This window comes from Colletotrichum orchidophilum (genome assembly GCF_001831195.1).
Source record: "Colletotrichum orchidophilum strain IMI 309357 chromosome Unknown Scaffold_12.1, whole genome shotgun sequence".
In the NCBI taxonomy this organism is placed as follows: Eukaryota; Fungi; Ascomycota; class Sordariomycetes; order Glomerellales; family Glomerellaceae; genus Colletotrichum; species Colletotrichum orchidophilum.
In genome coordinates this window covers 430,978-450,245 of record NW_019172968.1, presented here as the reverse complement: position 1 = coordinate 450,245, position 19,268 = coordinate 430,978, and the positions used below count along the sequence as shown (strand labels likewise).

At 51.7% G+C, this 19,268-nt stretch overlaps 7 protein-coding genes across 7 annotated transcripts; 6 read left to right on the top strand and 1 right to left on the bottom strand.

Annotated features, from left to right (window-relative positions):
• Positions 1 to 816: 816 nt before the first annotated feature.
• CORC01_02264 (uncharacterized protein) lies at positions 817 to 1,569 on the top strand (the record flags this gene model as incomplete). The annotated part of the gene is made up of 2 exons (XM_022613915.1): positions 817 to 900; positions 958 to 1,569. The coding sequence occupies 2 exons, from the start codon at positions 817 to 819 to the stop codon at positions 1,567 to 1,569; spliced, it is 696 nt and encodes a 231-aa protein (XP_022479709.1).
• A 323-nt stretch (positions 1,570 to 1,892) lies between these two features.
• Positions 1,893 to 2,372, bottom strand: CORC01_02263 (uncharacterized protein; the record flags this gene model as incomplete). Its single annotated transcript, XM_022613914.1, has 1 exon — positions 1,893 to 2,372. A coding segment is annotated over one exon (480 nt), but the record flags the coding sequence as incomplete, so codon positions are not given.
• A 553-nt stretch (positions 2,373 to 2,925) lies between these two features.
• CORC01_02262 (uncharacterized protein) lies at positions 2,926 to 3,411 on the top strand (the record flags this gene model as incomplete). Its single annotated transcript, XM_022613913.1, has 1 exon — positions 2,926 to 3,411. A coding segment is annotated over one exon (486 nt), but the record flags the coding sequence as incomplete, so codon positions are not given.
• Positions 3,412 to 4,330: 919 nt separating this feature from the next.
• Positions 4,331 to 5,608, top strand: CORC01_02261 (uncharacterized protein; the record flags this gene model as incomplete). Its single annotated transcript, XM_022613912.1, has 3 exons — positions 4,331 to 4,448; positions 4,525 to 4,932; positions 4,995 to 5,608. 3 exons carry the CDS (start codon positions 4,331 to 4,333, stop codon positions 5,606 to 5,608), a joined length of 1,140 nt encoding a protein of 379 aa, XP_022479706.1.
• A 4,821-nt stretch (positions 5,609 to 10,429) lies between these two features.
• CORC01_02260 (glycosyl hydrolase family 7) lies at positions 10,430 to 11,861 on the top strand (the record flags this gene model as incomplete). Its single annotated transcript, XM_022613911.1, has 2 exons — positions 10,430 to 10,894; positions 10,962 to 11,861. The coding sequence occupies 2 exons, from the start codon at positions 10,430 to 10,432 to the stop codon at positions 11,859 to 11,861; spliced, it is 1,365 nt and encodes a 454-aa protein (XP_022479705.1).
• Positions 11,862 to 13,245: 1,384 nt separating this feature from the next.
• Positions 13,246 to 14,211, top strand: CORC01_02259 (pyrimidine 5'-nucleotidase; the record flags this gene model as incomplete). The annotated part of the gene is made up of 4 exons (XM_022613910.1): positions 13,246 to 13,298; positions 13,370 to 13,398; positions 13,469 to 13,930; positions 14,012 to 14,211. 4 exons carry the CDS (start codon positions 13,246 to 13,248, stop codon positions 14,209 to 14,211), a joined length of 744 nt encoding a protein of 247 aa, XP_022479704.1.
• A 2,298-nt stretch (positions 14,212 to 16,509) lies between these two features.
• On the top strand, positions 16,510 to 17,003 carry CORC01_02258 (uncharacterized protein; the record flags this gene model as incomplete). Its single annotated transcript, XM_022613909.1, has 2 exons — positions 16,510 to 16,750; positions 16,810 to 17,003. 2 exons carry the CDS (start codon positions 16,510 to 16,512, stop codon positions 17,001 to 17,003), a joined length of 435 nt encoding a protein of 144 aa, XP_022479703.1.
• Positions 17,004 to 19,268: the final 2,265 nt, after the last annotated feature.

Here is a 19,268-nt window from a genome sequence, read left to right as displayed (position 1 = left end):
GAATGCCAATTCAAATTGAATAAGCCGTGACTACCGGGAATGTCTTCCATGCCACGTCTCAAATCGCAATTGACTTGATTGAACTAATAATAAAAGGGGAAAAGAACACAGTCTACAGAGTTCAAGTTGAAACGACCACATTATCTTGATACAATCTCTGGCCTTTCGAAACGGTGATTGCGCAAACCAGCGCTTACATGGTTCCCTCGTACTATTCCTCAGTCCAGTCAGGCCAGTTTCCGTTTCAAACTTTTGGTGGAGAGGATTGACCGCGACTTGCGTCGGAACGGTCGATCCCCGACGCGAATCCGAGAAGGCATTATTCAGCTCGACCAGCCGACCAGCTCCGCCCCTCCTCGGCGCCGACCGATCGGTGCCCGGCTGGGTCGGCGGGAAGAACCGCCCCGGGAAAGTGGGGGCGGCCGTCTTTGCCGCACATGGTTCGCCGAGGACGGTCGGGAGACAATTCTCCGCTGCCCGCCGCTGCCCGTGCAGAGCTGCCCGCATTCGCAGATCTCCCTCTTCCCCGTATGCAGTTGGTGTATCCATCCCATTTCTCGATGCCGCAATGATGATGAAATTGCGCACAGAAAGCACACGGAAACGCATCCATGACGTCACAAGAGCATCTTTATGTTCTGCCAAATTGTGCGAAATCCTCTACCCTCGGGGCAATGGTGAAGGAAAACACGAGACATTGTCAACTACTGGAAGAGAGCAGATACCATTCAACTTCGAGACTGGGTAATCAAGCCGTGAAAAGAATTCAGCAGGTGTCTACTTTAAGTATCACTGCAATCTCGCTTGTTGAACAGAATGGCCACCAAGCCGGACACAAGTGCCGGAGATCCCCTCAGCACCAAGAACCAACTGCTCCAAGCCGGTGCTTCAGTGGTGCAGGTAAGCTGTCGCCTTCTTTTCACAACCCAATGACGACAATCTCTGACATGGACATAGGACTTTGCACCGTTGAGAAATGTATGCGCTCATCTCAATGCCTTCCACGCATACGCCTCTGACCCAACTCGCGTAGTCGAGGCAAACCACTACTGCGGACACTTGAACGAAGACATCCGCCAATGCATCCTCTACGATAGTCCGGAAACGAATGCGCGCATCATAGGCATCGAGTACATGATCACCCCCAAGCTGTACGAGACTCTGGAGTCGGAGGAGCGCAAGCTCTGGCACAGCCATGTGTACGAGGTCAAATCGGGTATGCTCATCATGCCGCAGGTAAAGCTGCCCGACTCGGCATGGGAAGCGGCAGAGAACAGGGAGATGGAGCAAGTCGTTCAACTATACGGAAAAGTGTTCCACCTCTGGCAGGTCGACAAAGGCCACCAGCTGCCCTTGGGCGAACCGCAACTCATGACTAGCTTCACCCAGCCCGGCCAGCTCGACTTTGAGAAATACGTTGATGAGCGAGACAAAAGGTTCAAGTCAGATTATAAGCGCAAAGAGGAGGCCCGGAAGCACATTGCGAGCCCGTTGGTTCATACCGACGCTGACCAAGCATGGAAGGCCAAGAAAGAAGGGAGTCTCGCAATAAAAAGTGCCAAACACTGATGTGGTTGATGCGACAAGAAATAATCGGGGCTTGTAGCATGTAACCGAAAAAAGTCAATCTGCGAGTTTGATGCATCGCTCCCCGCGGAGGATACACCCGTTAACACGGTCAACTATTGACCAGTCGCATAACGTTGCAGGCGGGTCGTACAGGAGATATTCCTGACAGGGAGCCAGCAAGAGAGAGGGGGCGGGCATCATAGGTTAAAAAAAGGTATTATAGGCAATACTGGCTACTTGAGAGCACAAGACTAAGTTTTTACGGTTGCGGAGGCCAGCGCGAGGCGAGATTAATCTCCCATCTGAAATCCCATTATTATGATTTATCCAACACCCCCGGAAGATGGAGGCCCGGTCGCGAGACCAGAGGTTGTGGATATCAGAAGCCAGACCTGCTCGCGAGTGACGAGTGACGACACAAGAGTAGGCCAAAAGTAAAATGCCGAGCTATCCCCTTTTACTCTCTCATGGCCCGATGTCGATGCTTCAGATTCGTCTCGAAACGTCCCTTCTCTCGATTCTGCCCGCCCCCCATCCTCCTCTCCCACAGCTGACCAATCTCCTCCCCTCTCGCTTGGTGTAGCCCACCCACTTGAGGCTGCTGGTGATCGAATGACACCTGCTCTTGGCCTCTCGATGTGGGCCAGGGGTGAAACGTGAAAGGGGAGATCCTGGTCTGAAGAGTCCGGGCGCCGGCAGGGATGGGATGACTCCTTGTAGCAATCTTGTGGATCTCTCGCGTCTCCTTTCCCTCGCGGAGAATTCTTTAGGATAGCGGTGTCAGCGGCCGGCAATTTACGCGGCGGTGAGAAAAGGAGAAAGTTCTGGACTGTCTGGCCTTGGACTCGCTGAACGAAAAGCGAGCTGCTGGCTGCTGCCGGTGCGGCACCCTGAGCACCGACACCCCGAAGCACGGGGCAGATGTGTCTTCCATGTTCTTCCCCCACTTACCATGCAAGACACGCTCGCAAGCGCTCAGGTACCCGTCCGCTAAATTGTACCTTATGTGACATACGGGGATGCCGGGGGCGAAGAAGATTTCTCCCCAGACTGTCCAAGAGCAGAGTTCACTATCGGTAGGGCTTCTCTTCCTTGATGCAGCTGTGCTTCGCTCCGGCGCTTTCCACGCTTGTCTTAAGGTACTGAGGTTAAATGGTCCTGGCTATATACCAAGCAAGTCGAGTCGAAGCTGATCTCCCGAGGCGCTCATTCTAGCGTGTGGCTCTGATCGTCATTAAGAGGGCAAAAATTGAGGCTCAGCTGAAAATCCCCCCATCTTCTTCGTCCGTCGGACTTGTCAAACTACTAGCGTACGCCACGATCTGGGTTGGATCTGACGGATTACCCGTCCCGCTCGCGCGTCCGTGGCTCCTTTTGGGCTACAATGGCGACCTCCTTCAGCCGGTCTCCGAGCACGAGTCTCAGAATGGGGGCAATACACCAGACGAGTTCCCACGTTCTTTGCCTTTCTACCCGCCCCGGGAGGAGCCCACGCTGCGCCTGTCAAAGTCACGGACTCAGGAATGGGACGAAAAGGGGAAGGGGAAGGGGGTAATGAGACAGACAGAGGAAACAAGAGGGAGACTGGCAAGATTCAGAGAGATGGAGAGAGAAAGAGAGCCCGCTGAGCGAGCGAGGAGAGCGCGTGAGAGCCGGCTTCCCTCGCCCGTTTCGCCGCGGCGCCGCTTCTGGCTGTCTTCTGCGCGCTTTGGTGCTCTTGTGCTTGGCATCTGTATCACCCCTCGAGTCTGTGACCCCGTTTGGGCCAAGGAGGAGTTGGGACTATCCTGGGAAACAGATGAATGGGACACCGCCGACCCCCGGGAGAAAACAGGGCCGTGACGAAAGAGTTGCTCAAAGCGTCCAAGGTTCTATGGACAACCTTTCAACTCTCGCCAGGCTGCCCGCCCTCCTCCTCCTCTTCCGTCGACCAGGAACAACGTCCGCTCCCGCCTTGTCAGAATTTGCTTAGTAGGGAATCTCATAATGCTCTGTGAAACACGCTCGCCTCTTCAGAACAGCGCCCCCCAGCGCGTAATCGTCCGACCTTTTCTTTCCATCTGTCTCGGCCCTGCCAAACACGGCTAGTCGCCGTTTATGAAAACCAGTGGTTGACTCGCCGTCGACCGACAGGGATCCTGAGCCAAAACCCTCCTCCAAATCCACCTTCACCTCAACATCTGCACCCACGTAAGCCTCCCCCCAACCGCCTCGCTACCGGCTGCTTGACCTGGTCTTGAACCAACGCGAACTGCACCATGCTATTACTGCCAAAGCTGATGGCCAATCTACTCTTCAGCCTCGAGTGAGGTCCTCCCTCCCCCCAAGGTTCCATGGCTCGTCCCTTTGCCCCCCTACCAAACACCACCACCACCACCGCCCCCTTCAGTCCCATACCCTCCATCTGCCAAGATACGTCGGGGTCAGGGTTAGGTCGCGACTCCGCCCAGCACCACAGCCTTGCGACAAGAGGTGTTGCAGATGATCTGAGCAGATCAGCGTACATCATGGGCTGCTCGACGTTTGGCAGTGTTTGCGTCGTTTCGGTCCTCGACCGCGAGCCTTTGTATAAGACGACCTTTCCACGGCCTCGTCTCGTTTTTAGGTTTCCCCCCTCTCTACCCACACATCATATCATCCTCCTTCCGCGCCTACGCTCCTTCATCGGGCTTTTCTGTTTTTCTTTCCCTTCTTTTTCACTTCTCCCTTCACTTCGTTCCTTTAATCGTGCTGGCACATTACTTAGTCTCTGCGAGACAAGATGCTTTCTTTCACGGATATTGTAATTGGCTCGGCCTTCCTGGCATTGGCCCACGGCCACGCTGCCATTCTCGCTGCTCAGGGAGACGCTGGCTCACCTTCCAGTGTGGGGTTCTTGGGTATGTTTTTTTGCGCCGAGGGAGGGACGAGCGGCGAGGCTGTACCACGAAGTTGCATACTGACCAAAATTTCCAGTCGACCCAAACATTGCCCGCAACTGCACGACGATCAACCCCTGCCAGCAGGACGCTACCATCATCCGTGATGCCGAGATCAACTCCAACATTGTCAACGAGTGCGGACGCACCGAGATTGCTGGCAACATCGACATTGGCGAGAGCACGGAGAACGCCCTGGCAGCGAACCAGGTCACGCAGGTCAAGGCGGGCGGCGAGGTCACAGTCGTCATTCACCAGGTCAATGCCGATGGCGCCGGTCCCTTCTCCTGCGATCTGGACCAGACGAGCAACTCCCTCGCCGGCTCCGGCCAGATTCCGCTCGAGGTCACCAACAACGTTCCCGGCACCAACGGTTTCTCCCAGGCAAAGTTCCAGCAGTTCAATGTCACTGTCAAGATGCCTGCTGACATGAAGTGCATTGGAGGTGAGTTGAATCGGCCATGCTCTCTCGCAGCTTTAATCCCATACTGATCTGAACGCGTGTAGCCTCCACCGGAAACGTCTGCACCGTCCGCTGCCGTAACAACGCCGTCGCCGGTCCCTTTGGCGGCTGCTTCGCCGTCCAGCAGACCGACGTCACTCCCACCCAGAACACCCCCCAGAACATCCAGACCGGCGCCAAGTTGAAGGGCGTTCTGTCGCAGGTCCAGCAGGACATTGTCGACTTCCCCGCCGCCGCCGCCGCTAACCAGAAGGATGGCACGGCCGAGCAGCTGGCCGCCACCGACGCCGCCAATAAGGTCCTCGGTGCGCCCCCGATCACCGTCAAGCAGTTCCCTGTCGAGAATACCGGCCCTAGCCAGAACGGCGGAGGCAACACCGCCGCCGCGCCCGCTGCTGCTCCCGCTGCTGCTCCCGCGGCCGTCGCGGACCCCAACGCTGGCGCCGCGGACGCGACCGCTGGCAACACTGGCAACACGGCCAACACTGGAAAGGCCAACGGCGCTGGCGGCAACGGACGTGCGCGTGGCAAGGGCCGGGGTGGCAAGCGCGGCAGAGCGGCCGCTGCGAAGCGGGAGGAGAACGGATCCCTTCGCTGGGCCAAGCGCTACGCCAACGCCATGCCCGGTGCTGACTTCCAGCCTGAGGTCATGCCATGAAGGGGGTCTCTTTTCTCAGAATGAGAGAAAGTTTCAGCTTCTGCTGCTGACGTGAGAGAGACGCTCTGAGCCGTTTTTCCTTCTCCACCTGGTCCGTCAACATTGTGGTTTTTCCCTCTTAATCAAAGTCTCAAATTTTACAAGCACATTCCTCTTTATTGAGCGATAAGCACAGAGACACACAAAACCGCGGCGAACTCAAATCTGGGAAGAAAGGGAGGAAGAGAAAGCAAGAATAGTCCTGTTTTTGCTTCCCTTTGCGGAGAGCGGTTGCGAGTCTTTTTTTACACCCAATACATCTTTTTTTTACTCTTTACTACTGTGTGTACACATTATATAAAAAAATTTCATAGCCTTGATTTGATGTCAAATCGTCGCTGTGCTCTTCTGCGGAAAACTGATGATAATGTGAGAATTGAACCAACAACGACGGCTTGATGGGTTGATTGGGGGAGGGATGTTTCGTTCCCTTGCGCAACAACCCGAGGGTGCCAACCGAACACGGCAATGAAGACGAATCCGAGACACTTGCACCAAGTTTGCATTTCCCTCTTCCTCTTTGAGCTCTTCTCGGGGTTTTGTTTCCACTATGCAGTCGACCGGGGCCTGCACCCGAGCTGTGCGTCCCCCCAAAAAAGACTAGACTTTACGTTTCTGAAACTGCGGTGGTGGGGTTTGTAGAGTTTGCTGCCCGGTGTTAAACACTACAGCCCGTTATTTCCCTTCCTCCCCCCCCCCCTCCCTTTGAGCACCACTTCTTTTCAACCCGCGGTGTTCGAGAAGTCCCGTGCTGAAACGCACAGATGCTACGGATGGGTAAGCGATGCAGGGCCCGGCCGGGTAAGGCCTGGCGCATAGTCGAACGATTGGGACTGGAGTTTCTCAGTTGGGAATGCGAGGCGGCGGTTCAATGCTACGAGCATAAGGCCATCCCACCGCTTACTGATACAAGACGAGCCAGAAGGAACAAAGCGTTCCCTACTAATTCCCTTTTCCAGAAAGATAAGAGCTGTTCCAAAAGTGCGATGTAGGCATCCGCCATGTTTCAATCAGGGAGGGTAAGGGATGTAAGTCTGAGGCAGTATATTGCATCACATCAATTATAAGAAGCCCCCTTCCTAACGTTGGAAGGGCCATTAAGTGTACGTGTCATGTGTTTTTCTTTTCCGAAAGTTCTTGACAATGTAATCAAACTTCTCCTCTACAGTGATTGATCTACGTGTGTATGCCAATGATTCCATTCATGTGACTCGAGGGAAGGCAGCGCTGCTCCTGCGACGTTTCTGCAAGGTTTGAGCATTGCCACAGTGCTAAGCCTTACAAGTGGGTTTAGATCTCTTGGCTTCAACTATGAATGTCGACATCAATCGTAGGGCCTGGGTTAACGTGTGGGGGAAAGCATGGAGATCCCCCTCAGTCAGTCCGGGAGGGGACTGCCAGACTTCAGCAACCTCGGAGCTTACTTGGTCAGCACAGTATTCTGAAGTCTATTGCCTTCTTTAGATGCATTGAAAAGTTCCGTGGCAAGTGTTGTGTGTGGACTAGTCCGTCCGCATTGAATAGACAGTTCACTGGTACCTTGCATATGGTTGAAAGTCAATGACGGAGTGAATGCATTCCTCGTTATCATGGAAACGCACCATTGCTGCAAACAAAAACAGTAAGATTCCCAAGAAAAATCTCGCAGACTTTCTTCCGCTCTCGCATCGCAACAGCATTCTCATAGTTGCAAAAATGCATCAATGCACGGCCAAAAATCTGGTTAAAGGGTGGAAATGGTTCGGCGTCTGTTCTTCAAATCATAGTTTCAGCCGTTTCGACGACAGACGAGGGAAACCCAACAAACTACAAAACTCAGTCTTCTCATCCTCTCGTCTGGCCCAATCGGCAGTCCTTTGACACAGGATACTCAGTAGATCCTGGTGAGGCGAAAGAGTCAGTCACAACGGCACAGCACAACAACCTTCTTGGCTCGTTTGATTTGCTGGGCATGATTGTCCGTTGTGTTTCTAGATGCCCACCTTCGCTTGAGGGCTCCATACAGCTGTGGTGAAGTATCTGGAAAGGCTGGGAGCACAGGCTTATGTGACAAAACAAACAACCGATCTTAAAGTTGACTTTCATCGTGCAGTCTGACAAGAGACTGACAAAGAGGGACGTGTCGTCGGACAAGCTTTCCCTGTGCAATTCGTTTCTCTTCACTCTGCGCTTGCCCCTCCCCCCTCAATAATAAGGTATGAATCTTGTGTACAAACGTTCGAGCCCTAAATTCGTCACGCATACCACCCCATTTTCCGCCGGAATCTACTATATAAGCTCAGAACGTTGCTGCAATCACGCTTTGTGGACGAGACATGCTTTTTTGAATACGTTGTACTGCAGCATGTAGAACTCTTTGAAATTTTTTTAATTTTGGTTATGCTTCATCTTCTGTGATTTTAGTTCCAACGGCGCGGTAGCATCCGTGATCTAGAGTTATTGCTACTCATATCCACATCTGGGTCATCGGCTCGACGGTCAAAATATTGTGTGACGAAGCTTAATGATGTCCTAGTAGTACTGTTTACAGATACAATATTCAAAAAGACTCCACCCTACGGCTTGACGTTCCGGAAGTGTACAGTCTCAATATCTCCCTCCAACTTTGAATATTGTTGCAGCGCCACATGTGGCGCTACCAGGTATACTGCCGCTGAATACCGCTTACCACAGAACGACCGTTCCGTGAGCTGGCTCCATACAGCAAATGTGTCCACGATCCCGCAAGGGGCGTTTTCTAAGTTGAACCAAGCCACTTACTGTAATATACGTCTTTCGCTCGATACCTCGCTTGTTTATAGTTATCCAGCCATACATGAGCATTTTTGCATTTCGGCTCCAAGATTTCAATCGGCTGGTGGATAGGAGACCGAGCTTATGGTCTCTGGGCCGGCGTTTCACATAGGTGGCAACATGAATATTATTCAAATACTACAGCCAAGCCAAGGCCCAGCCATCAAACATGGAGCCGCAAGACTTCAAAATCCACGCCGAAGAGGGTAGACAATGAGAATCATGGCTAATCATTGACAATTAAAGAATGCGGTGGGCTACCCTCCGTTGAGTGCATCAGCAACACTAGCGCTCAAGGGGCTCTGCATGCATGAGATTCCCAGGACCCGAAATGTGAAAGAGAGCATGGGACTTTGCAGCATATAGAAATCTCAATTATGGGGATCTAGAGTAGCATGAACTACGTAATGAATCGGTATACTTCAACTAACCAAAGTTCGCTAGCACTTGGGAGAAGTTAAAGACCGCCCTCGGCTGAGTGACTCCGATAGGTGGACTGTTTTCCGCGGTCCGCCGTTCCGTGCGACGCTCCGTGGGTCCACGGCCCCACTACCGGCAGCCTGAAGCCGTGAAACAGGCATAACCTGACTAAAAAAGGGGGCCAAAAAGTCAATTAGACTAAGGGGGGATAAAGAGGAATGGGATAAAGAGAACTCTACTGTTTTCTCGTCAGAAATAAAGGTTTCGCGTGGGCATTTGCAGGCATGACCGCTTTTTAGTCACGTTCGTCGCAGTAATTGAATCTAAATGTGGCGCGCCCAAGACTTGACGGCGATGTCAACGTTGACCGGATGTCGGCGGTTCAGCAGCCCACGTTTCACGACTCTGCACGACGGTGGGCCGAGTTTATGGTGAGAAAGAATGAGGCAAATACTAGCCGCTGAGCGGCGCTGAGCGGATGAAGCAAACGAGGAACTGCTGCTGTGGAATGGGATTTGAAGACTTCTCTAAATCAGTTCGCTCAACAAGCGCGTCTTCTCGATTGTTTTCTTAGCCTACTTGAGACCAACACTATGAGTGCCGCACAAAAGTTGATTGTTGGGGAACTTAACGCCGTCGCACCCGCATCCGTAGCTTCGGTACTGCTCAATAAATGCCGTGCCCTCCGGCGCGAGCAGGGGAGGCGGCTATTACTCGTCCAATCGCATGAAGACACTTCTCCCAAACGGAGGGCGGTGGGAGATATTCCGCCCGGGTGCCCCTTGCATGGACACTAACTTGGCTTTGCTTGACTTTGCGGAGAGAGCCACACGATGTCACCTCATGACGAGTTGCAGCAACCATGTGCTCTCTTGACTCGCTCATCCAACGCCCAATCTGCGAGTCACCAGCCCGTCGGTGCCAGCCCGTCGATCCTTGTGATAATTAATCAATATGTTGCAGACGGCTGCCACGAGGCAACCGAGAGAACCAACTTGCGCCCCCCTCGGATCAAGCCTCGCCCAGCAGGCTTGGCCTCCTTGGTCTCTTTTGGTCTCCGAGAAATAGACTTTGACCACGTTCGTCCAATCCTACCTCTCCCGGGCCCTCAAGACGGACTTGGGCAAGGCGGGAAGATATCCGATCTTGCCTATCTAGGCTCATTAGACTAGCAACAACTCTCCAATGACCGCTGCATCCCGGGTCACTGTTCCCAATTGAACACACCTCGACTCACTACAAGCCGCTCGCGGGAGCTCCTTAACCCCTAGACGGAAATTAAGCAGTTTGGGAGGAATTGGGAAGAGAGGGGCGTAGCGCGGCCATCTCGCGATAGTTTAACCTGGAACGAGAGATCGAAACAGTTTGTGAGAGTCTATATAATGTGACCGAGGCCATCCCCTCACTTTGGCTTTTCGTTTTTCCATCCCAAGCCATTCGCCACATTCTTTTCCCATACATTCTTTTCTTGCTCAGACCCATCTGAACATTTTCCCACACTCTTTTTTCATCGATTCTTTCTCATCCGTTCTTTACCGACTTGACGTCCGAAGAACCATCATCACCACCATGTTGACCAAGGTTTCCGCTCTCACGGCCCTCTTGGCCGCCGTTCGTGCGCAGCAGGTCTGCAAGCTCAACGCGGAGACCAAGCCTGCGCTCACCTGGTCCAACTGCGCGGCCGGCGGCACCTGCAAACAGGTCAGCGGCACCGTCACCGTCGATGCCAACTGGCGCTGGACTCACCAGACCGAAAGCAGCACCAACTGTTACACTGGCAACAAGTGGGACACGTCCATCTGCTCTACCGGCGAGGAATGTGCTTCCAAGTGCTGTCTCGACGGAGCCGACTACTCCGGCACCTACGGCGCCACCGCCACCGGCGACGCCCTCAACCTCAAGTTTGTCCAGCAGGGCCCCTACAGCAAGAACATTGGTTCTCGTATGTTCCTCATGGACGGAGCCGACAAGTACCAAATGTTCAAGCTCCTGGGCCAGGAGTTCACCTTTGATGTTGATGTCTCTAACCTGGGTGTAAGTGAAAACCCCCTTCCCTCATTCTGGGAACAAGGGAGCACCTTGACTGATACGTCGATCATAGTGCGGTCTTAACGGCGCCTTGTACTTCGTCTCCATGGACGCCGATGGCGGCAAGTCAAAGTTCCCCGCCAACGAGGCCGGCGCTCTCTACGGAACCGGCTACTGCGACAGCCAGTGCCCCCGCGACCTCAAGTTCATCGATGGCAAGGCCAACGTCGAGGGCTGGGTGCCCTCCTCCAACGACGTAAACGCCGGCGTCGGCAATCTGGGCTCCTGCTGCTCCGAGATGGATATTTGGGAGGCCAACAACATGGCCAGCGCCTACACCCCGCACCCCTGCGAGACCATCGGCCAGGCCAGCTGCAACGGCGACGCCTGCGGCGGCACCTACAGCTCCACCCGTTACGCCGGCCAGTGCGACCCCGACGGATGCGACTTCAACAGCTTCCGCCAGGGCAACACGACCTTCTTCGGCAAGGGCTCTCAGTTCACCATCGACACCTCCAAGAAGATCACCGTCGTCACGCAGTTTGTCGAGACCGGCGGCGCCCTCACTGACATCAAGCGTTTCTACGTCCAGGACGGCAAGGTCTTTGCCAACTCCAAGTCTGACATCGCCGGCGTCGAGGGCAACTCCATCAACGAGGGCTTCTGCACGGCCCAGAAGAAGGCTTTTGGCGACAAGGACATCTTTGCGCAAAAGGGCGGTCTTAAGCAGATGGGCAAGGCTCTCGACGAGGGCATGGTCCTCGTCATGTCCATCTGGGACGACCACCACTCCAACATGCTCTGGTTGGACTCCACCTACCCTACCAACCAGACCGGCCCCGGCGGCCCTCGCGGCACTTGCGGCACTGACTCTGGCGTTCCCGCCGACGTTGAGGCCAAGGCCCCCAACTCCAACGTCATCTTCTCCAACATCAAGGTTGGCCCCATCGGCTCTACCTTCAAGAGCGCCTAAGCTGCTGTAAGTACCACTGTCTGAATCTTTTCTATAAGTAATCGTCTCTAACGATGCAACCGTAACAGTAAAGCCTCACATGTCCGACACGCATGGCCGCGACAGCTCTCGCACCAATCTTTAGTTCAATCGGGTCCCATGATGCTTCTGCTTTGCCGGTTTGTCGGTCAGCCAGCAGTGAAGCTGGCACTGGTAGCTCTAGGAAGTGGTGGCTAGAGAGTCGCGCGGGTAGACGATGGTCGCATGGTTTGGAAACAAGTGTGCAATATAGACTTCTTTCCGTTTGTACATCTTCGAGATGGTTCATTGTATATACATAGTGCATGGCTTCGACTGTTCCTGCGAATGAACGCAAGGACATTCACCAAATAAGAATCTTTAGCCAAGATTTTTTAACTTACTTTTTATCTGCGCTGCTTGTCGTTCTAAGTGCTTGTTCTCTTTTCAGCTCGGAAGCACAGAAGAGTATTTGGCAAACTGTTTTGAGCGTCCTTCACCTTTTACTCCCAGACGAGGAGTACTTTCTGACAATCATCCACCTTCAGAACAGTTCATTGTATTGTGCCCAGAACCAAGTATGGCAGGGGTCGAATTCTGCATGAATTCTCAAAATTCGTCTGGAATAGAAGCAGGCAGGGATACATAGATGGTGTTTGCAACGACATCAGAAAGAAACCCTCAAGAGACCTGTCCGAATTGCGGTTTGTTAAGTTTTGAGTCCGGTAACGATTGTACCTCTTACTCATGCTGTACAGGCAAAGTGGGTGATTCTATGCCCTGCAACGTCTGGGGCCACGCTGATAGTGAGTCGTCTGTTTCTCAAGTTTCTCAACTTCTTTTTCTTTGAATTTTACCTACAGTCACTGATGCCTCATTTGGATGATGATTGGTTTGCGAAATAACTGCCTGGCGTTCTAGAGGAGACAATGAGTCAAAGACTTTGCAGCCAATACCTTTCGATCTGGGTAGAATTGAGCGCCCATGCAAAGCGTTGGCTCATTCTCGAGCATCAAATCGTTCCAATCAGCGTTAGGAAACATCCCCAAGCAGTTTTCGGGCCAAAATTTATGTGTTTCCATGGGTTCGCAGAGCACAACCTTTGTGGGAGCGTGTCAAGTGAATTGCGCATCATGACATAGGATATTACAGTGGAACTGTGGCCTCTACTGGTTGATTTACAGGGCAAATCCCTCTAGAGCGCTAAGCCCAAACAGTGCCCACCTCTCTTTCGCAGACCATGTATAGACGCTAAATGGTTTCCGAAAATCGGCAAATGTTGCAACCCTCACAATCTCCGAACCTCTTTCGGGCGCGGGGTTTTCAGATCAAAGGCTTTTGAAAAGGGCGCGGTTCAGCGACAACCATAATTCACGGAAATTCCAAGATGGACGGTAAAACGGGGAACAGCGCTACGGCTAGCAAGCCAGTGTTCTTTTTGTAAGCTCGATAATTCACAAACTCTTGGAGTTGAGATGCCCACAAGCAGATGCATACTCATCAGGAAATAGTGATATCGACAACTGCCTGTACTCTAGAAGTCAGTCGACCGAATATTTCTTTTCAAAAGCTGCCACAGCTCAGCCGGACTCATTAATGTTTTGCCTCAGGTCACAAAATTCATGATCTCATGGCGAAGCTCATCGACCAATACTTCATAACACACCTCTCGCTAGGTGAAGAAGAAGCATCGAGATTGACGAGAGAGTACTACAAGACCTACGGCCTCGCCATCGAAGGCTTGGTCCGCCATCATAAAATCGACCCTCTGGACTACAACGCAAAGGTAGATGACGCCCTGCCTCTGGAGGATATTCTGAAGCCCGACACAGAGCTCCGCGAGCTCTTGGAGGACATCGACACCAGCAAGGTCACGCTCTGGCTTTTCACAAATGCCTACGTCAACCACGGAAAGCGCGTTGTGCGACTCCTGGGAATCGATGACCTCTTCGGCGGTCTGACATACTGCGATTACGCTCAGTATCCTTTTGTATGCAAACCAGCAAAGGAAATGTTCCGCAGGGCCATGGAACAGGCGGGGATTGAAAACCCAGTAAATTGCTACTTTGTCGGTACGTTGTTGATTACCCATTCCTACGGGGGCCTGACCATTGGCCTTTGAAAGACGTGACTTGTAATACTGAACGACGCAGACGACTCCTATGATAATTGCAAGAGTGCAAAAGAACTTGGGTGGACGGCCGCACACCTTGTCGAAGAAGGGTTGCCGATCCCCGAGACCCAGGCTTCCCAGTTCCAGATTTGTCATCTACGAGAGCTTCGCGACATTTATCCCCAATTCTTCAAGTCCAGCGTTCAAAAAGCTAGATTGAGACACACAAGAATTATTTGAGATGCTTCGAGAAAAGAGAAAGAGATAGACTAGAATCTTGGTAGAAGGCTCAAGGCTGGGCTTCAATCCAATGACGACCGCATTCCTCGCCACACCTGGACTGCGCGCGGAGAATAGGTTTCAGTTTTAATTAAGAACAAGCGCCCTCATTAGCCATCAGTGCAGTGCCTCTGTCCATAGCAACTTGAAGTGACTCGAGTTCGAAATAATGCAATTCGAGAAATATGAAGTATATTCAGATGTTTACCGCAGGGTTCTTTTCAGCGCAAAGTTGCTACTTCAACTTAGGTGTCCTATTCTGTGAAGTCCCTGTACGACACAGCGATAATGTTTCTACTGTTCCGAAGTCTACGTTGCATGCCAATTTGGACGTTTGAAAAGCTGTCCCAGATTATGAAAGTGTGGACAGACAAGCAGCTCGAATGAATAGGCCGCAAACCACTTGTAGGAGAGAATCTTCCTTCTCCCCTTGTTAATACGCACCCTATGTGGCTTTGCCATTTGGATAACCCCTGGTGTTGCCTAGTGTCGATACAACAGAACATTGCCCGAAGAGTCCAATCTTTGGCCCATGTTTAGCTGCCACATATTTAGATGTATAACTTGCATAAGGTCGGCATGCACCTTTATGCATGAATCACCCATGGATCACCGCCAGTTGTTCGTACCCCTTGCATCCGAGAGAACAGCAACACTCCTCAGAGGGGCTGATGTGGATCTCATCGCGTTTGTAGCCCTACGCTTCTTAGTATATGGTCCACTTAGACATGGTAACTGACATCCACAAGAGATTAGTCACCTTGCCAGAGTGGTTAATGGGCTGGCCTGCTAGCTCGGGATTTCTATCCTGGAGAGCTGATAGCCAGTGGCTTCGGTCGCGCAGGTTCGAATCCTGTGGGTGACGACGATTTCCTTTTGCTGCTAGGCCCAAGGCGCTGAACATTTTTTCGTCAATTTTACCTTTAAATGCGGCTTGTCTTGTACTGACTCATGTCGTCTTGTCTTTTGCTTGGGTGAACAGCGTTGGAGATACATTCTTCGCTGACCATTCAGATAGATAAAATGTAGTAGCATCTCACAAGATCCATGAGAATTGTGCAAAAGGCGGCGGATGTCTTACTGAGTCGGCATTCAAACTCATGCCCAGTCGCAATTCATTTGCGCAGGCGAAGGTGTAGTAGTGTTTGTTCTTCACCGAAGCAAGCGGGCACAGTCGGCAATTGGACCCCTAAAAGTTGCTCATCTCCAGCCGGGGAACACTCTTCCATAATATTCCCCGAGCCCTACTGCGCCGTGGTTCCCGTCCGCGCCATCCAGAGCACTGGCGTTGCTAGCCGGGGCCATCTGACGTGATAGGATCCCCGTTGGCACCGACACGTTACCAATGATGGACGAAAGAGAACTCAAGTCTGGCGGTTTTATTCGTTCTCGATCACTTGAATCGAGGCCAGGGAGAGCAAACTGCGCCAGCACGCAGTGCCCCAAACGGACATGACTAATGCCATCGTTTCTATTGCGGCTCCTGCACAAAATATACGAGCCCTTGTCATCATCAATATATCAAGGTTGTTTTCATTTGTAAAGATCCACCAGATCAGCATCGTGCACTTGTCCAAGGCTTGATTAATGCCCTGCATCTTCGCCCTGGGCCCGCCCTTTTCCCTCGTCATAACACTCTTTCCCCCAGAGTTTCCCGTCACCCGACAACCCGACAAATAACACGTTACCTCCTCCTCGCACTTTGAGGTGAATGGTGTTGGTCGCGGCGGAAGCCACTACACTGGCGGCGACTCCTACTAAGAATAGATCAAATAGGAAGAGTTCCAGAGTCCTACTGCTCACATCATGCCACTAGCTTCAACTGCTCAGCCCTTGTACCCGTGCCAGCACGCTCCGTAGGCGTAGCTTAGATGGCGATACGAACCACAGCGCCACCCGCTCGGGTTGGGGCCGCGCCTTTTGCTGACACGAGGCAACCGGGGGCACCGAACGATGTCATTCATGCTCAGATGATTTTCGTCTACGGAGATATTCTCTGGGACCTGACGTTGGGGCCGTAGGACAATAATCGTCAGGAAACAGACGACAAGGGTCACTCGCAATGTTCATTTAGTGTTTGTGATGGAAAATACTTAAAAACATCAGACAATCCCCCCCTTCAGGCAGCTTGTTCTCCTTTGGCTCCCGCCATCTGCATTCCAAGCAACGTTTCTTGATATAGTAGACCATCGCGGCTATCCTTACAGCACCGATCAAATCGGCTAAACCTAGTAGCACCCGTCTACACAAACTCCCAAAATGCAGTTCCGCGCCTCTCTCGCCGCCGCCGGCCTCTTCGCCATGGCCAATGCCCGCATCTACGGCATCGCCTTCCCCGAGACCGTCAAGGCCGGTGACGAGGTTCAGGCCATCATCGAGACGGAGAACTACATCCAGACCGTCGCGGACGTCGCCATCGCCTTTGGCATCGCCCCCGAAGCGTCCGCCTACCCCGGCACCCTCGGCCAGAATGTCTTGGGCTCATTCTACCTCGGACCTGGTATGTCGGACGAAGCAACCATCATCACCTGACCCTGGTTTCTAACACAAGGTACACAGAAAAGTCCAACGTCATCGACAACATCACCGAGACGGTTACGATACCTGCCGGTCTGGCGGCTGGCAAGTACGTCGTCTCGGCCGGTTTGTATAGCTTGTACGGCGCCTCTTCGTCCTCGACCCTGTCCAGCTACAACGTCACCGTCACTGTCGGTGACACGACCAGCGAGACCTACGTTGGAAGCCAGCAATAGATACGATTCACGACGGTCATGGGAGAGTAATCTTGGTGCATATCAATGGCGTTGGATTTTGATTTCCGCTTGTAGGCCCCTACCGACTCACTGGAGAGTGCATCTGTACTGGGCCATGTATTGATAGAAAGTCGGCATTGTCAGGCATACGGCTAGCATTATTGAGGTTATAGACATGGTATCTCGTGTCTTCTGATAATCACACGTTGTCAATTTGCAATTTGCCTGCCGCCATGCTCGCATAATGACGCAAGACGTTAAGAATCTATTCATCGTGATTGATCTTGGGTAATGTTGAATCGAGATCGAGCAATACAGGATTTCTCACTGCCAATCTATACGTATTCCTCCCAGAGATTATTATCGGGATGATGGGAAGGTGGCAAATGTCTCGTGTTGTCATGTTTGCTCGACGTGTCTTTTTGCTTAGATTTTCTCTTTTTTTTTTTTTCTGCGCAAGTGCAATCAGAAACTTTAGAAAGTTACATTTGTTGGTAGTGAGTATTGAAAGCCCCTATGTGCCAGACGCTTAGCGAGTTCATTTGAAGAGAGGAATGGCACCCAATATCATTGACCAGGTCTAGGAAGATTGTTCATTCGCATGCTCGTGCCGACTGCCGTCATCGACAATAGTGCACCTGCATAGTCCGAAAACCCGATGCACAGTTAGGTCGGCAGTTATAATCGTTGGCATTTTCTTTCACTTTTAGTAGACATTCGCAGCTGTATGAAAGAGAGACTATGCTATTACGATTGGACAGCGGGAATCCCTTTGCCACTGAGACTTGAAGCAGTATACCACTCTATTTACACGTAGGCAATGCCAATAATCTAGTTGAGGTTTGTGACGCGTCGCTCCTCTTAATCTGCCAGTCTTAAACTACACCCAGAAGGCTACAGTACATAGAAAGGTCTGGATGGTGGACTGATCATTGTTCTACTGTCTCTCTCTATTCAAGACATGGCAATTAAGGATAAGGTTACTCACAGAATAGAAGATCACAGCGGGCATATGTAAGCCAGTGGCGTTAAAAGCAACTTCGTTATAGGTCTTTCCGGTTTATATATACCTATAGGACAGCTAAAGGAGCCTACAACCTTCAGCTTGATATCCATGAATAGTATTAGCCCCTAGGACCACTATTTGCGTTCAGTCAACACTTCTCCTCATGGCGTCTAGCTCTAGGCTTTGTCTCCGCGGCTGATTGATCACCTTCTTCGACTGCTCCTTGAGAAACCATTTGTGATGGAGTAGACTGATTTCACCTCATAATTCATACATCCAACTCGCTCTTTTCCCTCGCGAAAATGGGTACATTCGTTTTTAAACGCAAATTAAGACCTTAATACATGTATTCTTAATGAGCATCGAGAAAATCGCCGGCGGGTTTCTCTTTGCTCAGATTAGCATATTCGTCAGCTTTATGCTTTTTCGACTGCTCTGGCCCAGAACTCAAAGGCTTGTGCGTGTCGAGTCAGACGTTTTATCTGCCGTAGAGGGATTAAGCCAAGGCCAAATAACGTTGATCTAACAGAATAAACATCACGACCGGTCAAGTGAAAGTGTCGATGCACAAGAAGATCGCTCAAGGCACTGTTCAACACAATGCTCTGCGTTCTTGATCATGACTGAAACTTTCTGTTGTTTCGCCAGGCGATTGCTTGACCCAAACCAGCACATACATGCTCTGTGTCACATATGTGGGTTTCAACCTTGCTTTCGAATTTCAGAGTTGTAAGGTCAGACATTTTTTACCTTGGCTTTCCCTCTTATCAGACAGCGAGACTGATGAGATGTGATTGCGATTACTCATCCAGTATATTCCGACCTCTGCCATACTAAACGGCATGCTAAGAGACAAGATGGCAAACTGACTTTGATCTGATCAAGGTTACCTCCTCGATCACGCAAGGTAACATTGAATATAAGAATCTAGTCATTTGGATGATCGGAGTCGACATAAGGCGTGTCTTGAATCGTAGGTGTCAGGGTTCTTGTCAAATACAACAAAGTTGGAAGCGTTGCAGCTTCGAATGTGCCTGGTATATTGCTCCACATGGTGTATTGACACAGAGTCCAGAGACAGGGCGAACAATGAGAAGCCTAAATTAGACTAAATGTGTCGTGTCTACATGTAGGCACAGGAGACTGCGGTCGAACTCATCAACGCATCGTGGCAGGCTATGATCCCAAAATATCATTTCAGTGATTGGTGAGCGAAATGCACAGTGTAACCTACGAGGGCATTTTCTCACTCAAGAGGA